Below are 23844 nucleotides of genomic sequence, written 5' to 3' on the forward strand. Positions count from 1 at the left end.
CACACACGAAGACTTTCTCACACACGCTCTGAGCTGTTGCTGGCGGTGCAGCGCGATGATGAATAGACCCACTGATGTTATTTTTGGAAAAATACGACGCAGCAAGAACCCCTTTATACCTGGTATTAGTGCAGGTTTGGTTAGATTTAGTTTTAACATCTAGGTTTGTTTGGGTGTAATCCAGGAGCGGTCAAAAGTGGGAGAGGTTGCGTTTTTAAATTGTATCAGTTCAGCTTATGAATATTTATTATATGATGTGACATTTACATAGTAGTCCTAACCAATTTAGTAAATGGCAGTTGTTGGAAAACAGTGCTATTGGTAGTAGGATTTCTGCTTAATGTTTGCGCAACGCCTATGCAATCATTTGGGATAGGCTTACACAGCCTTTTTGCATTACTTATTTAGCAAAAATTAGACTAAAAAAGGTCAAAATACTTGGTATTTTCTACTGCAGCGATTTCAACCTCTGCATTGGCTCAGTGGTAAGAGCATGACGTTAACAACGCCAAGGTCGTGGGTTTGATTCCAGGGCATTGCACATACTTAGAAACAAATGCCAAATGCGTAAATGTATCTTCAAAGTCGTCAACCAATGTGAGAGCGCACGTAGAGATCCTCGGCTACAGGTGTATTAAGCGTGCCTGTGGCCCGGAAAACTTGCGGCGAGGCGTGAGGTGTCAGAGAATGGTGCAGAGTGAAATGAGCCGTGCAACACACGTGCAAACACAGACACTCACACGCAGGAGTAGCAGCAGGCCGCTGCGTCCCGGCGCAGCCATGCTGATGCTGCTCACCAGCTGTCTCCATGGAGACCAAGATGGGCTCTGGTTGTCATGGAAACTGACAGCAGCATGCTGTGGGTTTTGCAACGTGTACAGCTCCTGAGAGCAGTATTTAACTCTCTCTGTACAGTAAGTGTTTAAACTGAGTCAGGACATGAAATAAAATCTTAAATTTACTGCGTTGCATTCTGCTCGTTCTTTTGTCTTGATACAATCTGTCGCCTGGGAGTAAAAGCTCAAAATAAAAGTCATAAGTCATGTAACCAAATGCACATGCAGTTACACAAGCGCAGCAGGCACATATTAAAATGTCGTTGCATCTGTGGCTTTGCGGTTAACAAATGTGTTCGAACATACTAAAAATGCCTTTTACTGTCCATGCTCTTACTAAAGATATTAAAAAAATATTATTGGATAAAAGCTGTTTATATTGTGTGTGTGTGTTGTTCTAGTATAAACTGAAACCATTAAAACATTTTGATAATTGAAATGAAATAAAACAATGGTCTGAACATAAATCGATAACTAAAGTAAAGGCAGGATTTTATAAATTCCACTTTAGCAACATAAAAATAAACCTATAACAAAAAAAGAAAAAGCTAATTTAAAATATGAATAAAACAACAATGAAGCTAAAAACTAATTTATATAAACTCCCATGGACCTCCAGGGAACACACAAACATTAAATATATCTTAAATAAATGCGTCTGCCAAATGCAAATGTGAAATACGTTTTGGTGCCTCCTGACATCATGCGTCCATCAAAAATGACTCGTAAGCTGGTAGGTGTGTCTGACATGGCATCTCTTGACCGCAAATCCTGTTACCTTGGCTACAGACAGACTGGGCATAAAGGTAAGGTCACAGAGAGCGAGAGGTTTTGTCCCCTGGGCAGCTCTCTGTAATTTGATTGGCTCCCAGCCCCGTTTGTGCACCCATCATAGAAAATTGAATTATCGTGACTGTCATCCAGCTCACCTCTCCTGTCTCCATTCCTCTATCTCTCCACTCCTCCTCTCATTTACTCCTCATTTTATTCTCCTCTGTTCCTTCCTTCTTTCCTGATTCCTTGTAATGGCCAATGTTTGTTTCTTTTGTGTGTTTTTTTTATCTTTTTGTGTTTCTGCTGCAGTATAAGAGCTGTCCAAAACATAAAAAGCATTTATATTGGTCTATATGGTGGGTTTCTTTATCAACATCCGTCATCTACATCTGATTCCTTAGAACAATAACAGAACGTCCCTCTGCATTCAATCAACCGCATGATTTAAGAATCATTCATACTCGAGAGCAAACTCAAAGATGGTTTATGCATTAAAATGTAAGACTTGGATTGCTTGATGCTCGCCTTGGAGAACAGGGGCCGTTTCAGAACGCGTGGTATGTCACAAGAGTTAGTTACAATCTCCGGCCTCTTTTCGAAGAGCGAGCTGTGTTGAGATTCCCTACGCCGTTTGTTTTTTCATTCGTTTTCCTTAATCGCATCCTTAATTTTGTTTCGTTTCCTGGCCACAAACCTGTGAGAGCCATCAAAGAGGAGTTTCACAGGATTGCAGGTGAATGCTGTACGTCTTTCTAAATTAGGCTGATCAAATAAATGTAGTCTTGCTGCGACCTCTGGAAGTGAGCTAATAATTAAAATACCCTTTAGGATTTCCCAATGTGATTGGGTGTATTGATGGCACCCATATACCCCTTTTCTCCCACGCCGAATCTTTCGCTGCTGCGGCTGTGTTGCTCTTTCTAAAAATTTGCTCATATTCGCTATACGCTTGTAATAGTACCTCCAATTCGACTGCCGAGAAATAAACGGAGCACTTTTTGTCACGTGCCGTTGCCATGGTGAATCGTGCTATCTTTGCTCAATTGATGATGGCGGTGTACGTGCGTAACCTATGGTGAACTCACTCAGAGTGGATTGAACTTATTGAAATCAGCTATTCTGAGTTCACATTTTAACTCTGTGTTGGTTGAACCTGCTTATTGAAACGGGCCCCTGAACTAAATAATAGGTTTGAAGTCGTGTCTGATCTACGATTATCCCGTACTTTGATACGAGTTGGTGTGTGTCCAGGGCAGAACAGAGAGAGTCAGCAGGTCTTGAATCTTGTGTGTGTGCGTTTCTGTCGCTGTGCCAGCCGGTTCAAAGAAAAACCAACACGTCTAGTCTTCTAAGGGTCTTAATAATACATTCTCTCAAACAAATATCTTGCGCTACTCCAGGCTTAAATTGACCTTTTAAAATGTGCTATCGCTGCAATTATGGGCATGAGTGAGTAGCCCTGTTAATCTTTCTCTCGCTTAAACACGGTTCCCCTCTCTCTCTCATAAGTCTTGTTGAATGGAATGCAAGTGTTAACTCATAATTATGATCAAGTCTGAAAGCACTCATCACATAACACTTAATCTTAGCTGACTGTATAGATTACTATGAAAGAAAAAATCAGTATGTAAAGTGAGTGACATGCCCTTGTGAGGTCAAACGAATGTACTCAATGCATTTAAGGCGGCTACTGGTAAAGAACTGATTCTGTGTGATCTTTGAGCTTTTATGGAATAGTTGTATCGGTTTTAATTTATTGTAACTTGGTTAAGCAGGGAACAATCATAATCAAACGAACCATCATATTGTTGTCTGCATGACTTTCTTCCACTGCTATGCCTTTAAGACATCTGTTTTGCATGTGAGATTATCAAAAGCTATTTTCAGTGTTAAAACATGGCTCCAGGATTAGCTGTTCCTGCAACTGTTTAGGAACAGTAGTAACCTGCTTCTACCGAGCCAAGTTTGCCATTGTTGACATGTAAATGTGACTTGTGCGTTATCTGACTGTATGCTACTTGCAGTTTAGTATTGATAAGTGTTTTTGGACTGTCAAGCTTTGTGCTGACCCTCAAACCACCTCATTTATTTGCCCTGTTTGTAAATACTCGTATGAAAAATTCCACCTGTGCTGGAACATGTATAAATCTGTCCCACAGAACCTTACTGGGCGAAATCCAGGTACTGCACTTTCGGTGTGGCCCATGAATTTCATATTTAGAATCCCCTGTCAAACATGCAGCCTTGAGCTGGAGACAGTCCTTGCAAACGAAGTCCCTTTTTTTAGTTGACCCGCTAAATCTGTATCGCAGACCGAGCCATGGGAATATTTCCATCTCTCTCAGAGCTCATGGCCGAGGCTCTTATTTTGTTTTGTAAACCCAAATGGCTCTCGGGGGATCAGGCGGTCTCAGAGCAACTCCCACGACCTCTGACCTCACGCCACATCCCCACACACAGCTAATCAGGGGAAAGGGGAAGAGCCAAGCTGGACGGTGTCTGTTTTATTGAGCCATGCATGTTGTCCTCTTAAAATAGTTTTTTATAGAGACACAGAGGTCAGATTTATTATTTTGTCAAATTGGAAATGTGTTAACCTTAGAAAATGATTTTGTTCAGCAATTCAGCAATCAAATAGGAACATGGTTCTTTAAAGCAATTTTAGGGATTATTTTTAGTTTTGTTTTCATTTCAAAAGTGTGCCTCAGACACAGATAAAATGTGCTGCTGTTGTCTTGAAAACAATTTTGGAAAAAAGTCTGCTTGGTGTTTACAAACAATGGTCATGGGTTCATCCCATTCTGACCATTGCATGAAACAAACGGGAAATTATTATTATTAAGGTTACTAACAAGTGGGAAAAACATTAAATGGCTATATCACACTGTTATTCAGGATTTGTGAGTTCTGTTCTAGAGTTGAAATACCGAGGTATTCGTCTTACTGTTCCTCTTATTCAACCACAATGCAGAACAATTGCATAATAGAGGACGGGTCATCAAAATTATACTACGTTTTACTCTAGTTTATATTTTGTATTATTTTGTATTATATTTGTCTGAATGCGATTACTAATGCGTAAGACTGTTTCCTTGTATGTGTGTGTATGTGAATTGTGCCGGTGTTGATTATGCTGATGACCGAGTGCTCTTGTCAGTAATTGAGCTTAATTCGTTTAAGAGCCTTGGATTGATTCCAGATCTCAAGAGTTTAGTCTATAGTAAAGTAGGTGATAACAGCTTCAACATCATTTAACACGATTTGAGAGGGAAATTATAATGCAATCTCACATAAACTTGCCTTCTAAACGGAGCAAACGCAAATTCATTTTTTGCTGTATTCTTATGCAGCTTTATACCAGACCTTGTCCAAAGTGATATTTAGAATAAGTTTGGTTCACATCATTGTTTCTAAAGAGCAATCCATTAACATCACGATTATTCCTTAACAACCCCTGTAACTCCAGGCAGGTAGATTGACCTTGTAATGTGTTTTGCAAGTAGATTTCAATGACAAATTGATTGTTTTGCACCCGTACCAACCTGCCTCCAGTCAAACAGATCGAATGGATTTCATTTGCATATAGTGACAAACTAAGTAGACTGGACTGGATCCTTCATTTAACTTCATTAGGCGCATTTGCTTAAGAATGTGTTATTTAGCACTAAAATAACACCGACGTGACTAATGCGGTTTAAATAGACCGCAAGCAACATTTGGCTCTGTGTAAAAGTGTTTCTGTAAACGTCTTTCTCTGATTGGAATAACACATCTCTTGGCTTCTCTGCTTTTCAGTGGATTCTGGATCATCTACATGAGGCTTAGATGAAAAGATCCTTAAAAAGAAAGCTTTTCACAGCCTCTGTTAAATATCCTTTTCAGAATGGAAATTCTAAGCTAATTTTTGTTTTGAGTGTGCATATGATAATGATATTGTAAATAAATCAGCACCTGTTTAAAAGTTTGCCTTATTTTGCTATAAACTCGAGTTGTTCCAAATTTGTATGAAGGTGTTTGATCTGGTGAACACAGAGAAAGATATTTGGATCTTGGCCACCATTGAGTAGCATATCAATTTTTTGTTCTGTATGTTCAGATAGTTTGAAGATTGTAGAAAAGCAAACATTTCTAGGACACTTGACTCCCATTGTTATTTTTCATACTATGCTACCGAATGGTGGCCAAGAACTGTTCGTTTACAAGCATTCTTCCAAACATCTTTCTCTCTGTTCATCGGTACAAAAGAAATGTACACAGCTTTGGAACAACTTGAGGGTGAGTAAATGATGTTTTTTTTAACTGTCTCTTTAAGAGACACAATGGTTACAAAGATTTGACCTTTCTTCACTTGTGTTTTGGCCAATGAATCACACCCAAAATACGAGAAACAAAATATAAAAATAAAAAAATAAGACGGACAGTGTTATTTGTTTATTTATTTAAAATTCCACTAGATAGTCTTGCAAATAATCCTGCGGGTACATTTTTGTTGGTAGAGTTTCCGTTCCAAATTGTTTGGAAACGCATTTAATCTGAATCCATTTTCTTGATTCTCCTCAGAGATCGATGTCTGTATTTCCATCCTATAATAGAAATATTGTACGGCAGTCAGCAGACTTTGAAACTGGCATTAACAGGCTTTTCTGCTCTGTAATCCACTTGAGCACAACGTTCCGTGCGTTTGCGTGTGACATCTGCTCTATTCCGATAGGCCTGATCTGTAATAAAATGTTATCATTCAGACAAACGACTCTGTGATTTTGTGATGCGGGAAAAGCTTGCACTTGAGAAATTACTCATTTTGGTTTAAAGATATTGTGACTTATGCAATTTGAGAAGAAATATATTTTTCTCTCTCTTTTTTTGTCTTTCTAGGAACGGGTGGAGTATCTCTTTCTCATTATTTTCACGGTGGAAGCATTTCTGAAAGTGTTTGCGTACGGGCTGCTGTGTCATCCTAACGCATACCTGCGGAATGGCTGGAACCTGTTGGATTTCATTATCGTGGTGGTGGGGTGAGTGCAGCATTCCGGTGTAACCCATGACCTCTTGACCACACTGATATCATAGCTTTGTTTTAACTGTACATCGGTGTTCTCTGATATGTGTTTTAAATGATAGAATTACAGTAATATAGAATAGAAGAAGAGTTAAAAGGAAAAATAGATTAAGCAGAAAGTTTATGGTGGGAATAGCAATTACTTGAAATCATGAAAAGCAACTATTATTTGCATTAATCTGAAATGTAAACACTATTATGAGGAATGTGTCAAAATGTATAAGGTTACCAATCTCTCTCGCTTTCTCTCGCTTTCTCTCTCACTCAATTTTTCAATTTCAAGGTACTTATCATGATTGCGTGTTCTTACAATATTGCCAAAGCATTGAACATATGACAAAAGACATCCAATAAGTACAAACATTACAGTCAAATCTCTCTCTCTCTCTCTCTCAGGCTCTTCAGTGCAATATTAGAGCAGGCCACTAAAGATGGTGGGACTTCAATAGGAGGGAAGGCTGCAGGTTTTGATGTAAAAGCTTTGCGAGCCTTTAGAGTGTTGAGACCTCTGAGACTCGTGTCTGGAGTACCTAGTAAGTACATTCACACATTATCGTCTGAGTATTGTTGAATAAATAATCCATAAGTCATGGCTGAAGAACAGAAGAAGAATTTGACTTTACTGTAAATAAAACATCACTTCCATTCGTTTTCGATTTTCACTGAATACCAGTAATCACAGACTATTAACTTGTTTCTGGGAAGCCTGCACTGCAATTATTGAGTGGTCATATATAGTTTATCGGGTCATCATATAAGAGTTAGTTTCCCAATTTGGAATATGGGTTTATTTGACAAAAACGATTGTTTCAATATACATTATAACCTTCTTATTGATCTTTAATTTTATAAGCATAAACACTTTTATAATCACGGACCCTTAAATGATGACTCACTTTGTAAATGCACTCGTGTTGAAATGGAAATCTGAATGTTTTACTGCAGGTTTACAGGTGGTGCTGAACTCCATCATTAAAGCCATGGTTCCCCTCCTGCACATCGCTTTGCTCGTTCTGTTCGTCATCATCATCTACGCCATCATCGGCCTCGAGCTCTTCATGGGCAAGATGCACAGAACCTGCTTCTTCTTCAGAGATGGACACAAAGGTTGAGAATTTAGCGGCATTGTTTGGTTTTCCCTTGTTGTATTTAATTTGCTGACGATGTAGACTGAAGGGCTTGTTTCATTTAGGTTCTATATCTGAGGAGAAGCCGGCCCCATGTGCCCCCAGCTCCGCCCACGGACGACACTGCTCGCCGCCCAATATAACACAATGCATGATGGGATGGGAGGGGCCTAATGATGGAATCACAAACTTTGATAACTTTGCATTTGCCATGCTGACTGTGTTTCAATGCATTACAATGGAGGGCTGGACTGATGTCCTGTACTGGGTGAGTCTGCTCCAGTAACAGCCTACACACAGAGCAGAAGAGAAAAACATGGAAGTCTGTTAAAGTGATAGAGAGACATGTCAATTATGGGGAATATCATTATTATGAAATTTTCTTTTTAGAATTTAGATTTAAGGGAAGTCACATTTACTGATTTATTTTTAGATTTCAACCCAAAATATACTTTGGAACGTAGTTTCCAACAGAGATTACATCTTGATCGCAAATATTATTAAGAACCCCTATAAGACAAAAAAAAATTCAATTACCATTAGCTAGACATTATTCTGGTAAGAATTACATCAAATTCAATACACTCCAAAAAATGAATTTCATACTTGGTATTTTTCTTATGTTTTCCAGTAAAATCTCTTGTTGTCTTTTGAAATGTCTTATCAAGAGAAAAGAGATGAATGATGATTTTATGACTATCATTTATTTTTCCAAATTCTGAATGTCTAGCAGAAATTCGAGATCATTTGACAAGAGATGTGTGTGAAGGTTTGTGTAGAGGTTTGCCCTCATAAATATGGTGAATCATCCTGCGACTGATTTGTAGATCAAGAATTTTTAATCATTTGAATCCTGTTTTGCATTTTATTATTTCTTATGTCAACATGTTTTAGTTCAAGGTTAGGTTTAGAATATAGTTTCCGAGGGTTGTGTGTTTGTGTGTGAGAGAGAGAGAGAGAGTGAGAGAGTGATTTATGTCACTGCTTAGCTCTACATTCCATCTTCACGGTATCCTCGTCCCCTACACTCTTCCAGACACTTGTTGTGATTGATGGCTCACCACCTAATGCAGTCAAAAAGACTCGACTGAGTCTCTCGCTCTCTATTGAAGATGCTCTACGCTTGATAGGTTTGCTTGATGTTCTGAGTTTCTGAGGGACAAGCATGTGCTGTTCACTGCACTCGACTTTTTCGTGGTTTTCCCGCTCTTCTCCACCTTGTCTTTTTTCTTTCTCTAACTATTCCTTCCTCATCTCAGATGCAGGACGCCATGGGTTATGAGCTTCCGTGGGTTTATTTTGTCAGTCTGGTCATCTTTGGATCCTTTTTCGTTCTAAATCTGGTTCTGGGTGTGTTGAGCGGGTAAGCATTATGTTCCGAACGCCTGTGCGTGTGTGTGTTCTGTGTACAAAACAATCAGTTTGATCTCGGATTGAACCATCAAACGCTGTTCTTCTGGAATAGGCGAGATAGAGAAAGACAGAGAACCCGAGAGAGAAACCCAGAGAGGGTTTGTTGTAGCGTTAGACACATACTAATCATTCATTCATCCCTCTTTAACTCTGTATACCCCTCATCCCTCTCTCCCCACACTCCTCCCCTCCTGCCTCCATTCCCAGGTGAATGATGCTATAGGGAATTCCTGGCCGTGGCTTTATTTTGTCACTTTAATCATCATTGGCTCCTTTTTTGTTCTTAATTTGGTTCTTGGGGTTTTAAGCGGGTAAGGGACTCTCTATTTCTCTCTCTTTCTCTCTCTCTCTCTCTCCCTCTCTGTCTTGATGTGCATTGGAAAGGAGTAGTTTATCCAAAAAGGAAACATCTGTCGATATTTAATCATCCTCATGTCATTCCAAGACCTAAACAACTGTATATCAAAGGCTAGTGTCTTATCAAAGAAATAGCTCTGAGAAAGTAAGAGAATGAGAGAGATTTCACCCTTTTAAAAGATGACTTTTTGATTCTTAATCTGATTGGTAGTGTAATTTGTGTGTTTGCCATGCCCTACTATGATTTTAGTTCAAATGTTTTCATTTGCATGTGACATGAATAGTTTTTTTACTGTACTGTACTGTAGTTCTTAGATGGGTATTTACAGAAAGTCTCTTATAATTTCTCAGAGAGTTCTCCAAAGAGCGTGAAAAGGCAAAAGCACGTGGTGATTTCCAGAAACTTCGAGAGAAACAGCAGCTGGAGGAGGATCTGAAGGGTTACCTGGACTGGATCACACAGGCAGAGGACATCGACCCAGAGAATGACGACGAGGGACTTGATGACGACAAGCCTAGAAATCGTGAGTACGAGTATGTCCGTCTGTTTGTTACTGTGAGGATATTGTTTTGGTGTGAGAGACTGGTGTTGCGAGTTCCATCAGCTTTTGTACACTTATTGTAAAAAACGTTAAGTGCAGATGCAGTATTGCAGAACATTTAGAAAATAAATTATCTTGAAGTTTCAGTTAATAGATTCATCTTAAGTTAATAAATATTAAAAAAGGTTTGTTCCTAATTCGTAATGATCTGTATGAAATAATATTATTGAAATGTCTTATATATTATTTAATACTTAGTTTCTTTGTATGAACGCACATACAGTATTTGCCAACAGTTTGGATTTGATAATATTCATCGTGGTTATGCGAACTGTTTCTATCTTGCTTTTTGAGAAAAAAACAGCAACTATGCTTAAGGTTCAAATCTCTTTTGCATCATACATACAGCCGCGAATAAGAGACCATTTCAAGCTTATTTTCAGTCTTTCAGAATTTACTATTTACAAGTATGTTTAGGTTAAATTCAAATTTGTTTCATTCTGTGAATTTCTTAAAATTTTCTTCCAAATTTCAAATAGAAATATTGTTAGACCTCAAATACTGCAAATAAAACAAGTTACATTAAAAAACTTGTCTTATATGAGAACCTCAATTTGTATCACCGTTTTCTGTGTCTTGTGAAACTCTGACAGCATGACATTGATGTTTAATGACTTTGTCACTGCCGAGGTTTGATTTTGTTGAAATTAAACAGACTCTGGACTGGAATGGCCACAATACTGTACATCTAGAAATGCTGATTAAATGAAAATTTGGGATGGTCTCTATTTTTTTATGAAACGTGGCTGTATTTGTGAAATAAAATTCAGCTGATTGATGGCACATACTGTACATCCCTAAATTGAAAATATTGAGTGGTTTGTATTTTACAGATTTTTGATTGATAGACTGATGTAGCAAGGGAGTTAGGGATGTGTTTTTATAGAACGTGGTTAGGTTTTACCATTAATGTAGGCGTTAAATTTCAGAAAATTTTATTTTAAAAGCAAATGTTCTTTGACTGAAGGTTAAGTGGAGATTTAAGTGATGTCACTGTATTTAAAATGCCAAACATGAAGTTTGGTTTATTTTTAGCCTTGGTTAGCTTATTAAAAAGTACCAAGTTGTTTATGTTAAGAACAATAAATAGTGGTTGTGGGTAAGTCCCCAATGCATCCTATATATATATATCCTTATACTGTATATTTAAGCTTGTGTGTGTTCATATATTGAACTTATTTTGGACTTTTCCCTTTCGGAGCTTGAGATTGTGAATTCTCACTCCAGTTTATTAATGGAGATCAGATAGGAACACGCATGCAGCTTCAACTTAAATCACATCCCTAGTGGGAGAAAAACAGAACTGAGCCAAAGCAATGAAACATTTACTGTTATTTACAGTTTTAATAGTTATAGATATGAGCAAAGCGAAGCCAGGAATATACTCGCAGTAATTGTGTATGTGCAGACCTTACCCATGACATGTCTGTTTGCTTGTCTTTTTTCTTTTGTTGGATGTAACCGCCTCACTCGGTAATAAATAGGTAGATAGAGAGTGAGAGACCGTGGCGTCTCAATCCTTTTCTTTGTTCTTTGTGTGTAAGTGACTGTCTGCCCATGACTGTTTTAGTCTTGCTCTGTTGTTTCCAGGAAAGAACCGTTTACAGTACATCCGTGGGGCAGTGAAGAAAAAAGCGGCTCTGCTTCGTAAGGCGTGTGCGTCTCCATAGCAACCACGGTTTACTTTTAAGCGTGCATGGCAAAAGTGCATCAGGCACTCTTGAACCTTTTACACTGGTGTCTTGGCCCACCCTCCGATACCTCTATCAGGGCATTAGGGGTACGGCAGGGTGACGGGTAGCACTAGTAGAATACTATGACGGGCATGAAAATCTGTGTTTTGAAATTTGAACTCATTGCTCTGTTTGGGTTGCAGGAGACTGTCTGTTTGAAATATCTGGACTTGTAGCATGTCGTTTTATTTTTTCTCCAGGTATTTTAATCAGAGTGTTATTTTTATTGTGTTAAATTTCTAAAACACATCAGGCTTGTGTAGTGACGCGAGCTGCATGTGATGTCCAGACAGAAACAGTTCTGCTGTGCAAACCATGTTTAGATGGTGATTCTGAGACTCTTGAGGTTCTGATTTCTCTCTGACAGCTATTATAAGGTGTTTTTGCAAGGGATCGTGGGCATTTTGTCTCTTGACAGTGACGCATGTTGCTTTTTGTCCGTGCTTGGATCTGTTTACAGAGAAGTTGCATTTTCGCTAAAATATAAAAAAAACGTTTGTCTTAAATTTGTTAATTTCCAAATACATATGGTTATGCAATGCATGCAGATGATGTAACGTCACTGTTTGACATTTGTAATCCTCTCTTAGAATATCCAATCAACCGTTATCCCATAATCCCATTTCCAGGGTTGGTGTAGTCTGGATAATGATGTGAATTTGTTCATGATTGACAGACCTAAGAAAGAGAATTAGGGATCAAGTTTGGAGCAAATGAGAATGCAGCATGGAATTCAGAGACCCCGCTTGCCCCCGCCCCATGCATGTTTATAGGCTGAAATCCCGGGCCTGCATGTTGATTGGTAGATTTAGATTTGAGTTTAAAACCGTTTTTTAACATGACATATATGGAGGGGTAAGTTCCTTTGTATTTATTTTCAGAGTCTGTGCTCCGAACAACACATCCACATATCATTGACAGTTTAACATAAAGTGCGGGGTGTTTGAGCGGGACCCCCAGGAAGAATGCGGTCTTTGCTTGTTTGTATGCCGTTCTACTTCACGGTTTTTGAATCAAGACGTGTGCCATTGTCATGACATCACAAGAATGTGCACATACCAAGTCCTTCATCAACCAACTACCCTGAGTTAAACATGTGCAGACAATAAAAAGGACATAAGTACAAATACAAGAATCTTCCAAATACTAATGAAAGGTGGTATGACATCTACAGTAATATTGGGAATATACACTATTTTCCAAGACGTAAACAACACTGGTCCAGAAGCACTTCCTGTTTTTTCTTTGATATCAATAATGAAGTCTTAGACATTTGTCTAACATTAGATTCAGTTGTAAATGTTCTGTTTGATGTTGTTTGTTTTGTAATGTTTGTGTTTTGTTAAAAATAACTGAAATAGTGCTTCTGCATCAGTGTTGTTTACGTCTTGCAAATCAACTTAAGGTATTTCCTTTTTATATGTTGTTTACAAAAATACATAGTTTCTATTTAAATGACCATAAATGACAAATGATGGCTGTTAGCCGGATGGTGCGAACTGCCCAATGCTAGTTAGCTAAACCTTAACTGTTTGGGTTTAACACCTATGAAACCTATACCGTGTATGTATATGTCAATGTAAGAGTTCTTTTACAGGTCGACCCAGTGTGTTAGCAGGGATTTGGAGTAGACTTGCTGAAAACCAGCCTTTTGATGGGTTCTGAGCAGAAGATGAGTATTGTCTCTACTGGTAACTCATCTCTCTTCCCTCCTTCCTCTCTGTCTCTCTCGCAGTGAGTATGCCGGCCAGTGAAAATGAGTCCGTAAACACTGATAATGCTCCAGCCGGAGATATGGAGGGAGAAACCTGTTGCACCCGCATGGCGTAAGTCTCCACATCATCACCTTCTTTCCTGATCTTCTGTTTCCTTCTTTTTCCTCTTTTTCTTCGTTACATTTACAAATAAAAATATAAGTGTTTTGAGTATATGATCTATAGGCAGACCTTTACAGAAAGAGGCCCAAGATGCTATCTGAGATAAGTTGATGCTTACTACAGAAGTACGCATGGTCAAAAGGGCCCAATGAGTGTCTTCTCTCGCTCCCGTGATCTTCAATGTTGTTCTTTCACTGTGCGCTGTGTTGTCTGCCAAATGTTTTTGTCTGCTGCTGTCAGTTAAATTGTTATTCATATCAGACATGAAGACACTGTATTCATACAGTCTCTATGAAGTAAAACTCGACTTCATATAGATCTATCTTTCTTATCTATCTATCTTTCTTATCTATCTTTCTTATTTTTCTTATCTATCTTATCTATCTAATCCTATCGGCACGCAGTTGCTCCCGCTCATCTTTCGTTCCTCGCAAAGAGGCTGTAACACACTGATGATGTATGAGCGGGGTCACCTGCCTGCCACCCCAGTTCTGCTGTCTCTGTGGAAACGCTGTCCTTCATGATGTCGTGTCTGTTCTGTATGTATAATACATTCTGTTTTCCATTCCAGAAATAGGATCTCCAAATCCAAATTCAGGTTAGTACATTACATGCCGTCTGAAGGCGAGCGTGCCTTCATTATTGCTCCTCATATTGTATATTTGTGCGTTTGTGTGCATCCGTTTGGTACGTATTTCGATGCCAGTGTTGTGTTTTGATCATCACGGTTGCCCTCTGACACATTAACAGGTTCAGACTGCTTTTATTATTCAGATTAGATTTGTTTGCTATAGATCTACATTTGTAGAAGAATTTGATGCTGGAGCATTTCTGTCCCTGCCATTAAAACATACTTAGGAATATTAATAGTGTTATTATAGCAGAAATCACAACTATGGGATACTAAAAAAAGATTATCTCTGCTTTGCAAGAATGGCCACGTCTAATCCTACATTAATAAAGGATTGCCTTATATCCCTTTTGCTCTCTGTCTCTTTCTCTCTCTGTATCTTCATAGTCGTTATTCCCGACGGTGGAATCGGTTGTGTCGCCGCAAGTGTCGCGCAGCCGTGAAGTCGAACATGTTTTACTGGCTGGTCATTTTCCTGGTATTTCTGAACACGCTAACCATTGCCTCTGAGCACCATCAGCAACCAGAGTGGCTCACCAATGTACAAGGTACAGTGCATTACTGTAGACTTTAAAATAAACAGTCCTACATAACTCTAGCTGTATAAATAAACACCACTTAACTGCAGCTATATAAAGAAATGGCACTATAATACGCTAGGTTTTTAAATGCAAGACTAATACCTTGGCTGTTTAAATATGTAACAGTTTAATATGCAGAGTGTGATTTTTGTGCCTCTAGGGGCACCAAACAGAATTGCAGAAGCTTTTTCCGAATTATTCTGTCATTCATTATTAGACAAACAGGTGGCTAAATAAAATGTGTCTAAGCCTAATTGTTTTCAATAAATGCCTCAGTTTAAGTAGTAGGCTGATAAAGAGCAGTTATGTATATCAAATAATAATATACAGTAATATTAATAAAAAAATTCATATAAAATAAATTCTATGAAAACACAGCCAGGTGCGTTCCTCAGATGAAACCTAACAAATGACACGCGTACAAATGTTTGTAGTTACAATTTTTTTTACATAAAGAAAAAAACAAACATATGTGTTGCAAAAATAAATCCATCCACCTAGAATTGTATTTCTAAAGATAAAAAGACCATTTAGACAACTTTACAGTTCAGAAGAAATTAACTATTCAGGCCATTTTTGTTGATTTAAGACACATAGGCCCGGTTTAATAGACAAGGCTTAAGGCTAGTCCAAGACTAAAATTCATGTTTGACCGTCTTAACTCAATATAACTTGCCCAGAAATATCTTAAATTATATTAGTGCCATTGTTTTGTCTCGAGATGCACACCAGTGATGCATTTTTATAAAAGCGACATAAATATCTTCTAAATTAAACTAAGCCTTGTCTGTGAAACCAGGCCTTAGAGCCAAGTGAAACAATTCATAAAGTTGGTTAGTTTTTAGTTGTTCACTTTCTAAATAATACACTGCAATGCTGTATTAAAAGACACAAGTTCAGTACATTCTTAATCTTAACTAAAAATAAATAGTTTAATTGTTGTAGTGAAGTAGATTTAGTATATTTAAATGTAGTAATATTTTAAATAGCCTCATGATTTTCAGATTGAGGTTCTTCCCTTTTCATCAGTTTTTGTTAGCGAATGGTTGTTTATGTGTTTACAGATATTGCCAATAAGGTTCTGCTGGCTCTCTTCACCGGTGAGATGCTGCTGAAGACGTACAGCCTGGGTTTACAGGCATATTTTGTCTCTCTTTTCAACCGCTTCGACAGTTTTGTGGTGTGCGGTGGGATTCTAGAGACCATTCTGGTAGAAACAAAGATCATGTCACCCCTCGGCATCTCAGTGCTGCGCTGCGTACGCCTGCTTCGCATATTCAAGATCACCAGGTGCGTGACACAAACACACGGATCACGTTAAGTGTGCATGCTGGACTACTGTATTAACACTGACTGTCCTCTTTCAGGTACTGGAACTCTCTCAGTAATCTAGTGGCGTCTCTGCTGAACTCGGTGCGCTCGATCGCCTCCCTGCTCCTGCTGCTCTTCCTGTTCATCATCATCTTCAGTCTGCTCGGCATGCAGCTCTTCGGCGGAAAGTTCAACTTTGACGAGACACGCCGCAGCACCTTCGATAACTTCCCCCAGTCTCTCCTAACCGTCTTTCAGGTTCTGCTGCAGTCACGTGACATTTTTTAAAAACGTCTTCACACACCTGTTTGGTTGATGTTAATGTTTTTTTAATGCTGTGATGGTAGATTTTGACGGGAGAGGATTGGAACTCTGTGATGTATGATGGCATTATGGCGTACGGAGGACCGTCCTTCCCTGGAATGCTCGTCTGTATCTACTTCATCATCCTCTTCATCTGTGGAAACTGTATCCTTCGCGGCCTGTTTCTGACACAAAACTCTATTCCTGGATGCTGATTCGTCAATACACATACACATCTGGCTACAAATGGGATGCAAATCACCGGTTCAGCTTGTGACTGTGTGTATCGCTGTGCAAAGAATTTATCTTCTAGAGGAAGAATTTGCTCCAGGATAAGATGTAAATTTTTAATGCACAACTCAATGAGACTTTAATTTTTAATTATCAACTTTTAATTAAGTTGCTGAACAGCGGCCTTTAACAGACTATGTTCACCAAATAGGGGATAAAATACAAGACGTAATCAAATACACAACAAAACTGCTTGCAAAACATGACATGAACCAAGCGCAAATTAACGTAACGCAATATAATACCAAACATTTACATTTCATTTGGCAAACCGTTCTATCGAACGATCCAAACAACACATTTAACAGAACAGTACACATTCCCAATAAGCTTCAAAAGTCTTCATGATTCTAGCACCTGATCCTGAACTCTAACCAGACATCCTCCTGAATGTCTTCTTGGCCATTGCCGTGGACAACCTGGCAGATGCCGAGAGTTTGACGTCAGCGCAGAAAGAGGAAGAGGAGGAGAAAGAGAGAAAGAAGCTGGCCAGGTTCAAATGAGTGCAATTCTTTTTTATTGTCCTCAGGACCCATAAAATCTTCCTTTGATGATTTCTTGTCTGTAACCTAATGACCTCATTAAAACAATATCAGTTATTACTCCTTTAGGTTAACACTGAAAAAATATGAAATATTGTATTACAGAAGCGTTTGGCTCATACACACATTTATGGTGTGATTTCTGCCTTTGCCTCACAGGACGGCTAGTCCAGAGAAGCGCCAAAACTCGGAGAAAGCTCGACTGGAGGTTGAGAAGAAAGAGGAGAAGATTGAACTGAAATCCATCACCTCGGATGGAGAGACGCAGACTGCCACCAAGGTGACTAGCAAAAATGCTATAAAACAGACTACGACGGAAATACGAATAGATGGAGAAAATAACACAATTATTAAGAGACTCTAATGTGCAATAAATATAAGGTTTATCATGAATAATTATGACAAAAGCATTCCTTCTGCCAAGCTATGTAGTTTATTATGCCTTTACTGTATGTTATTCATGTTGGCAACTTGGCATATTAATACAAAAATCAATTAATGTGCGATCACAGGTTTTTTATAACCAATTTTGCAACCAAAACTGTGTTTATTAATTAATAATCTTTTATTTAAATACTGTACATTAAGTTATGCAGACATTTATGAATGTGAACAGTTACTTTGTAATTTCTTTGATACATGTTTGTTGTCATTTCGTTTTTTGCTTGATTTTAGATCAACATTGATGAGTACACAGGTGAAGGGAACGAGGAGAAGAATCCATATCCTGTGAACGATCTCCCAGGTGCGTCAAGAGCAAGTGTTTAACTTTTTATGGAGAAATGACGAGAACTACACAAGAGATAAAATCTGTTCAATTCAGCTTGGGGAGCAATTATCGTGAATCATTCTTCGGTTGAGCAAAGATTCCTTCTCTTTACTCTGCTTATTCACCAAACTTCACCACATTTTTCGGTCCATTGGTACTATTCATGTTTGTTTATTTATTCACGTCCAAGACGCAAGCAGGAAAATAAAGTACAGTACATTTTAGAAACGGACAGAAGTTCTGGGAAAGTACCAGTAGCCCATAGAGGCTTGTGCAAAGCATGTTCCCATGAGTTAAAATTACACTTGATTATCAAGAACAAAGAATAAAATAAAATGATGAAAAAAAGAACATAGTGTTCGGAATGTGCATGTTTGTAAAAATGCTGTATGAAGGTTCTTTGAAAGTCAGAGTACAGTACTCAACACTTTCCCGAAAGACATATTATTATTTTATAGACGCCTATTTTGAATCGTTGTTTTTGAAACACGGCACGCAATCTTGTTTGAAAAGTGACCAACTATGTAAAGAGTGGCCATTCTACATTTCTGGAAAATATAGAAAAGGTTTTTTAAAGCCCAGATAATTTAGGATGTTAAATTATTTTCTTGGTTTTTAAAAAATATATTGTAAATGTCTTTGATATTCCTCATACGATAATGCTAGTGTGGGTCTCATTTCTTTGTAGGAGAGGAGGAGGAACCTGAGATGCCAATAGGACCTCGTCCGAGGCCGCTCTCAGACGATCAGCTGAAAGAGAAAGCCATTCCCATGCCAGAGGCCAGAGCTTTCTTTATTTTCAGCCCCAGTAACAAGTATAAAAAACCCAAACACACCTTTATTTGTCACATTGGCGGATTACAATACGTAGTATTTACTTGCACCCCATGTTCAAAATTCCACTCAGACCCCTTTTTCTCTCTCTCTCTCTCTTTGTAGGTTCAGGGTTTTGTGTCATAAAATTGTAAACCACAACGTTTTCACCAATTTAATCCTGTTTTTTATACTGCTGAGCAGTATTGCACTGGCAGCAGAAGATCCAGTGAAGAATGACTCATTCAGGAATCGGGTATACACAAACACACCGACACACACATTGTGTTAATGGCGCTGCTCTTCTAAGGCTTTACTAAGTGTCTCTCTCTATCTCTCTCCGGTAGATTTTAGGCTATGCAGATTATGTTTTTACAGGGATCTTTACCATAGAGATCATGTTAAAGGTACATTTACATCTTAAAGGTGCATCAGTTAAAACATTGCATGTTAATAATATGTTTCATACTATAACCTTCTCACTGTCATTTGTGTATGCTTGCTCTCAGATGACGGCGTACGGAGCGTTCGTACATAAGGGTTCATTTTGTCGGAATTATTTTAATATTCTGGATCTGGTGGTGGTCAGTGTGTCTCTGATCTCCTCCGGAATTCAGTGAGTACATGCATCATTTTCCCAGCTACTAACAAACTGACCAATAGCGTATCCGTCTTTTTGCCAATCCAATGACATTGTTTCATGACCAGCCAATCAGGTTGCTCTGAAACAATGACACTGACAAAATAACAGCCTTAGGTTAGCGGTATTCAATTTCCTCTCTGAGCCGGAGTGTGTGCAACATGAATAATGTTCGAATTAAGATATGAAACACTTTTTTCATGGTTTACAAGCTCAAATTCAGGGTTTAACATGAAAAACGGTTTATTTAAACCCAGGTCTGTAATAAATGTGGAGGAACTTCATTTTAAGAAAACTACAATATGCAAACAAAAAATAATAATAGTATATATAGTTTAGTCATATAAACTGTGGCATGAAAAATAATTATAATTTTATAATAAATAAATAATAATAATAAAATGCAAAAAAAAATTAAAATGCAATTAATATACATACTAAATAAATACTAGATACAAATAATACATAAATATCTCATTAAATATAAAATGTAAATAATTTAAATAAATACAATTATTTATCAAATAAAATGAATATAGTAGTTATTTTAATTGTAGTGATATTTTAAACCCAGACATTTTTATAGCAGTTATATTGTTGTGTAAATTAGTCAACTTCGATTTCATAATCAAGACAACCAGTTACTACTGATAGTGTTGCGTGTGTCATGTGATCAGTAATTAGCCGCTCTGATTGGTGGTGCCGGACTGTGCTGTGATTCACAGGTCAAGTGCCATTAATGTGGTGAAGATTCTCAGAGTGCTGAGAGTGTTGAGGCCCCTGAGAGCGATCAACAGGGCCAAGGGTCTCAAAGTGAGTCTCTCTCTTCATTACAAGACTTTTATTACAAAAACACTTATTGTTATTTCTATATAGCATAAGGGAGATGCAGAGTATCATTTATTTTAAATTTGGTGTGTTTTTGTTTCCACAGCATGTGGTTCAGTGTGTGTTTGTAGCCATCCGCACCATCGGGAATATCGTCATTGTCACCTCGCTGCTGCAGTTCATGTTCGCCTGCATTGGTGTGCAGCTTTTTAAGGTGAGGTCTCATATGTCACAATCATAGACTGTATAAAATATGGACATAGTGTCAGTGACGTCACCCGTAGGTTTGTGAGGAGTAAAAACGAAGCCTAAAGTAGGCGGAGCCGGCCATCGCCATCTTAGCAGCGCATCACTCCCAGATAATCGAAAATGGACAGAGAGGCGGGACGCGGTCGGAGCCGAGGCGCCTGGTTGCTGAAACCACTTTTCACTAAAGTGGCCACGCACCAAATTTGCTGAATTTTAAGGCTTATAGTTATAAAAAAATGTCACTCCCTCACAGTTGTCATGAAGGGCAGAATTACCTATATAGACCAAAATTTTTTGTTCCAGGCTGTGAACATGTGTTTTTGTACTGTAAAGTTAGCCATATTAACATGGGGCTCAATAAAATTCTGCTCTGTTTTGGAGCCAGCCTCTAGTGGCCAGTCGATGAATTGCAGTTTGTCACTTCCGTGTTGGTTTCACGAGAGAGCGGAAGTTTTCCCCCTATTAGCTAAAATATTTAATAAACGCATTTAACTGATTTATAATTTTAATAATTTATAATTTTAATAATTATAAATTAATTTACCTGATATTTGCTTGTTTTCCAGGGCAAATTCTTCTACTGCACGGACTCCTCCAAACAGACACAGTCAGAGTGCAGGTAACATCACTTTATTTGGGAATGCAAATGTAAGATTTCCATAAATAAACCACAGAAAATATAATCATGTGTGTGTGTGTGTTTTAGGGGGTCTTACATATTATACAAAGACGGGAATGTTGGAAAGCCAGAGAAAGCTCCGCGTTCATGGGAGAACAGTGACTTCAACTTTGATGATGTTCTGCAGGGCATGATGGCACTGTTCGCTGTATCCACTTTCGAGGGCTGGCCAGGGTGCGACATAAACACATAAACACATCACATAAACACTGGTGTGGTACAAACTCACACAGGGAGCCCATTTGAGTTCTGTTTAAATAGTCAATATTAATACTAGCAAGTTAGGACCATTTTAAGTTTGATAGTTTGGCAACATCTAAAATATTAAAACAGTCAGTTATTTGAAATAAAGAAAAAATAATACAATTAAAAAAAAGTGATAGTCAAATATAAATGTGTTTTTTCACAACAGGCTGCTCTACAGAGCCATAGACTCCCACACGGAGGATATCGGTCCGATCTACAACTACCGCGTGGTCATCTCTATATTCTTCATCATCTATATTATCATCATTGCCTTCTTCATGATGAACATATTCGTAGGTTTCGTCATCGTGACGTTTCAGGAACAGGGAGAACAAGAGTACAAAAACTGTGAGCTGGACAAGAATCAGGTATCCATGTCCACATAATACTTATTGGTGATGTTTGAAATATCCGTTTTGGTCTATAGAAACATGTTCAAACATTTTGTATGTGTACAGCGTCAGTGTGTGGAATATGCCCTGAAGGCCCGCCCCCTGCGCAGATACATCCCTAAAAACCCTTATCAGTACAAAGTTTGGTACGTGGTGAACTCCACCTACTTCGAATACCTGATGTTCACCCTTATCCTGCTTAACACCATCTGCCTGGCCATGCAGGTCAGTGTGCTCTATTAATCTATCGATAAATAGATATGCACTGAATTCAGTTTTTTTAAACGTATTTGCTGGTTTGTGTTTACAGCATCATGGTCAATCTCAGTCGTTCAACAAAGCCATGAATATTCTTAATATGTTGTTCACCGGCCTCTTCACTGTGGAAATGATCCTCAAACTCATTGCCTTCAAACCCAGGGTACGATCTTCACACAGCTTGTTTTATAGACACACCCTCAATAAGCCACGTCCCTTCTGATTTCAAAGCCATAGATTAACATGCGTGATTATTCTTTTTTAAAACGTGTCCAGAAATGTCTCTACACACAGGAAATATATTTTGCAAATCGTTTCACAACGATTGTTTCATGAGATTCAAATAGTAGTTCCTTATTTTTAAGATTTCTTTACATTTTTAGGGCTGTCAAGCGATTGATCGCGATTAATCGCATCAATAAATAAAGTTTGTTTACAAAATGTGTCACTGTGAATATTAATTTTGTATTTAAAAAACGCATACACATACATGCATTTATTTAAAAATATAAAAACGTTTATTTTTATTTGTAAATAATTACATCTAAATATTTCCTAAATACATGTAAGTGTATGTGTTTATAAATACAAAAGTAATATTCAAAGTACACAGACATTATTTAAACACAAACTTGTTTTTGCTTAATCCGTTTATTGAACTTTTATAAAAATGAATGCAAAGGATGCAGATACAGGAGAACAGAAACTTTTATTCTGGATGTGATTAATCTCAATTAATCGTTTGACTGCCCTACTCAATTTGATTTAGTTTAACAAATCAAATATGTTTGTAATGTCATTAGGGCTGTTACCCAGCATGCACTGAGTGAAATAAGTTTCTTGTCTTCACAGTGTTCAGTTACTGTGTGCTGTTTTATTACCAATTTTGCAGGTGTCCTCTGGGCTTTTTTCATTTCACTTTAGCGGTACATAGATAAAATACTGCTAAACATCAGAAATCTCAGACCTCGCTTATTTAACCATATAATACCTTTGACCTCTAATGTTTTACCCCGATCGCATCCCAACTTTGCCCCAAATGAGGATTGACGTCACGTTTTCCTGAAAACATAAGAGTAGAGAGACACTCCGAAGTCACAGCTCATCTGCCTCAAGATATTAGACAGCTCCAATAGTCGCTGTTTAAATAGCTCTATGTCTCGCATAACTTGGCAGCAATTTCCAATCCATTAAAGGGTTTTCCTGGCCTACTAAGCACAAATCAGATATTGTGTAAGTACAGACGGCACACATTTTCTTTTGAGCGCTCGCAATCGCTCAAGTTGAGAGGGCGGTCCCGAGCTTCTTCTAAAAAACTATTTCATTTGTACCCCAGTAAATGAGAACATAAACACGAATCAAACAGCATTTCCCATGGAGATACAAACATATGGATTCACCGTTAAACAGCAAAGCATAAAATAAAGTTGAACCGAGTGGGAATATCGATCAGATGATTTTGCTGTCGAACAAGCGTTTGAGATATTGATTGTGCTCATGCATTATGGGTATGAGCAGCGCTAGTGTGATGGT

General features: G+C 38.1%; 1 protein-coding gene across 9 annotated transcripts in view; it reads left to right on the top strand.

Annotated features, from left to right (window-relative positions):
* The window catches only part of cacna1c (calcium channel, voltage-dependent, L type, alpha 1C subunit), a 91959-nt gene that overhangs the window by 56415 nt on the left and 11700 nt on the right, over window positions 1-23844 (top strand). For 4 of the 9 annotated variants that reach the window (XM_079454672.1, XM_079454674.1, XM_079454677.1 and 1 more), the window contains exons 4-28: window positions 6486-6625; window positions 7066-7202; window positions 7615-7776; window positions 7862-8064; window positions 9056-9159; window positions 9918-10090; window positions 13637-13727; window positions 14350-14376; window positions 14797-14957; window positions 16055-16280; window positions 16358-16559; window positions 16649-16769; window positions 17274-17388; window positions 17597-17717; window positions 18113-18182; window positions 18895-19021; window positions 19146-19275; window positions 19367-19635; window positions 20385-20472; window positions 20594-20701; window positions 21303-21355; window positions 21443-21589; window positions 21828-22029; window positions 22120-22278; window positions 22364-22474. In XM_079454672.1, the coding sequence (XP_079310798.1) occupies window positions 6486-6625; window positions 7066-7202; window positions 7615-7776; window positions 7862-8064; window positions 9056-9159; window positions 9918-10090; window positions 13637-13727; window positions 14350-14376; window positions 14797-14957; window positions 16055-16280; window positions 16358-16559; window positions 16649-16769; window positions 17274-17388; window positions 17597-17717; window positions 18113-18182; window positions 18895-19021; window positions 19146-19275; window positions 19367-19635; window positions 20385-20472; window positions 20594-20701; window positions 21303-21355; window positions 21443-21589; window positions 21828-22029; window positions 22120-22278; window positions 22364-22474 (3447 nt within the window). Of the gene's footprint in view, window positions 1-6485; window positions 6626-7065; window positions 7203-7614; window positions 7777-7861; window positions 8065-9055; window positions 9160-9416; window positions 9521-9917; window positions 10091-13636; window positions 13728-14349; window positions 14377-14796; window positions 14958-16054; window positions 16281-16357; window positions 16560-16648; window positions 16770-17273; window positions 17389-17596; window positions 17718-18112; window positions 18183-18894; window positions 19022-19145; window positions 19276-19366; window positions 19636-20384; window positions 20473-20593; window positions 20702-21302; window positions 21356-21442; window positions 21590-21827; window positions 22030-22119; window positions 22279-22363; window positions 22475-23844 lie in introns of those variants that run through there. The other 5 variants (XM_079454675.1, XM_079454676.1, XM_079454680.1 and 2 more) reach the window with 4 other exon arrangements.

The sequence above is a fragment of the Barbatula barbatula genome (genome assembly GCF_947034865.1).
Source record: "Barbatula barbatula genome assembly, chromosome: 4".
Classification (NCBI taxonomy): Eukaryota; Metazoa; Chordata; class Actinopteri; order Cypriniformes; family Nemacheilidae; genus Barbatula; species Barbatula barbatula.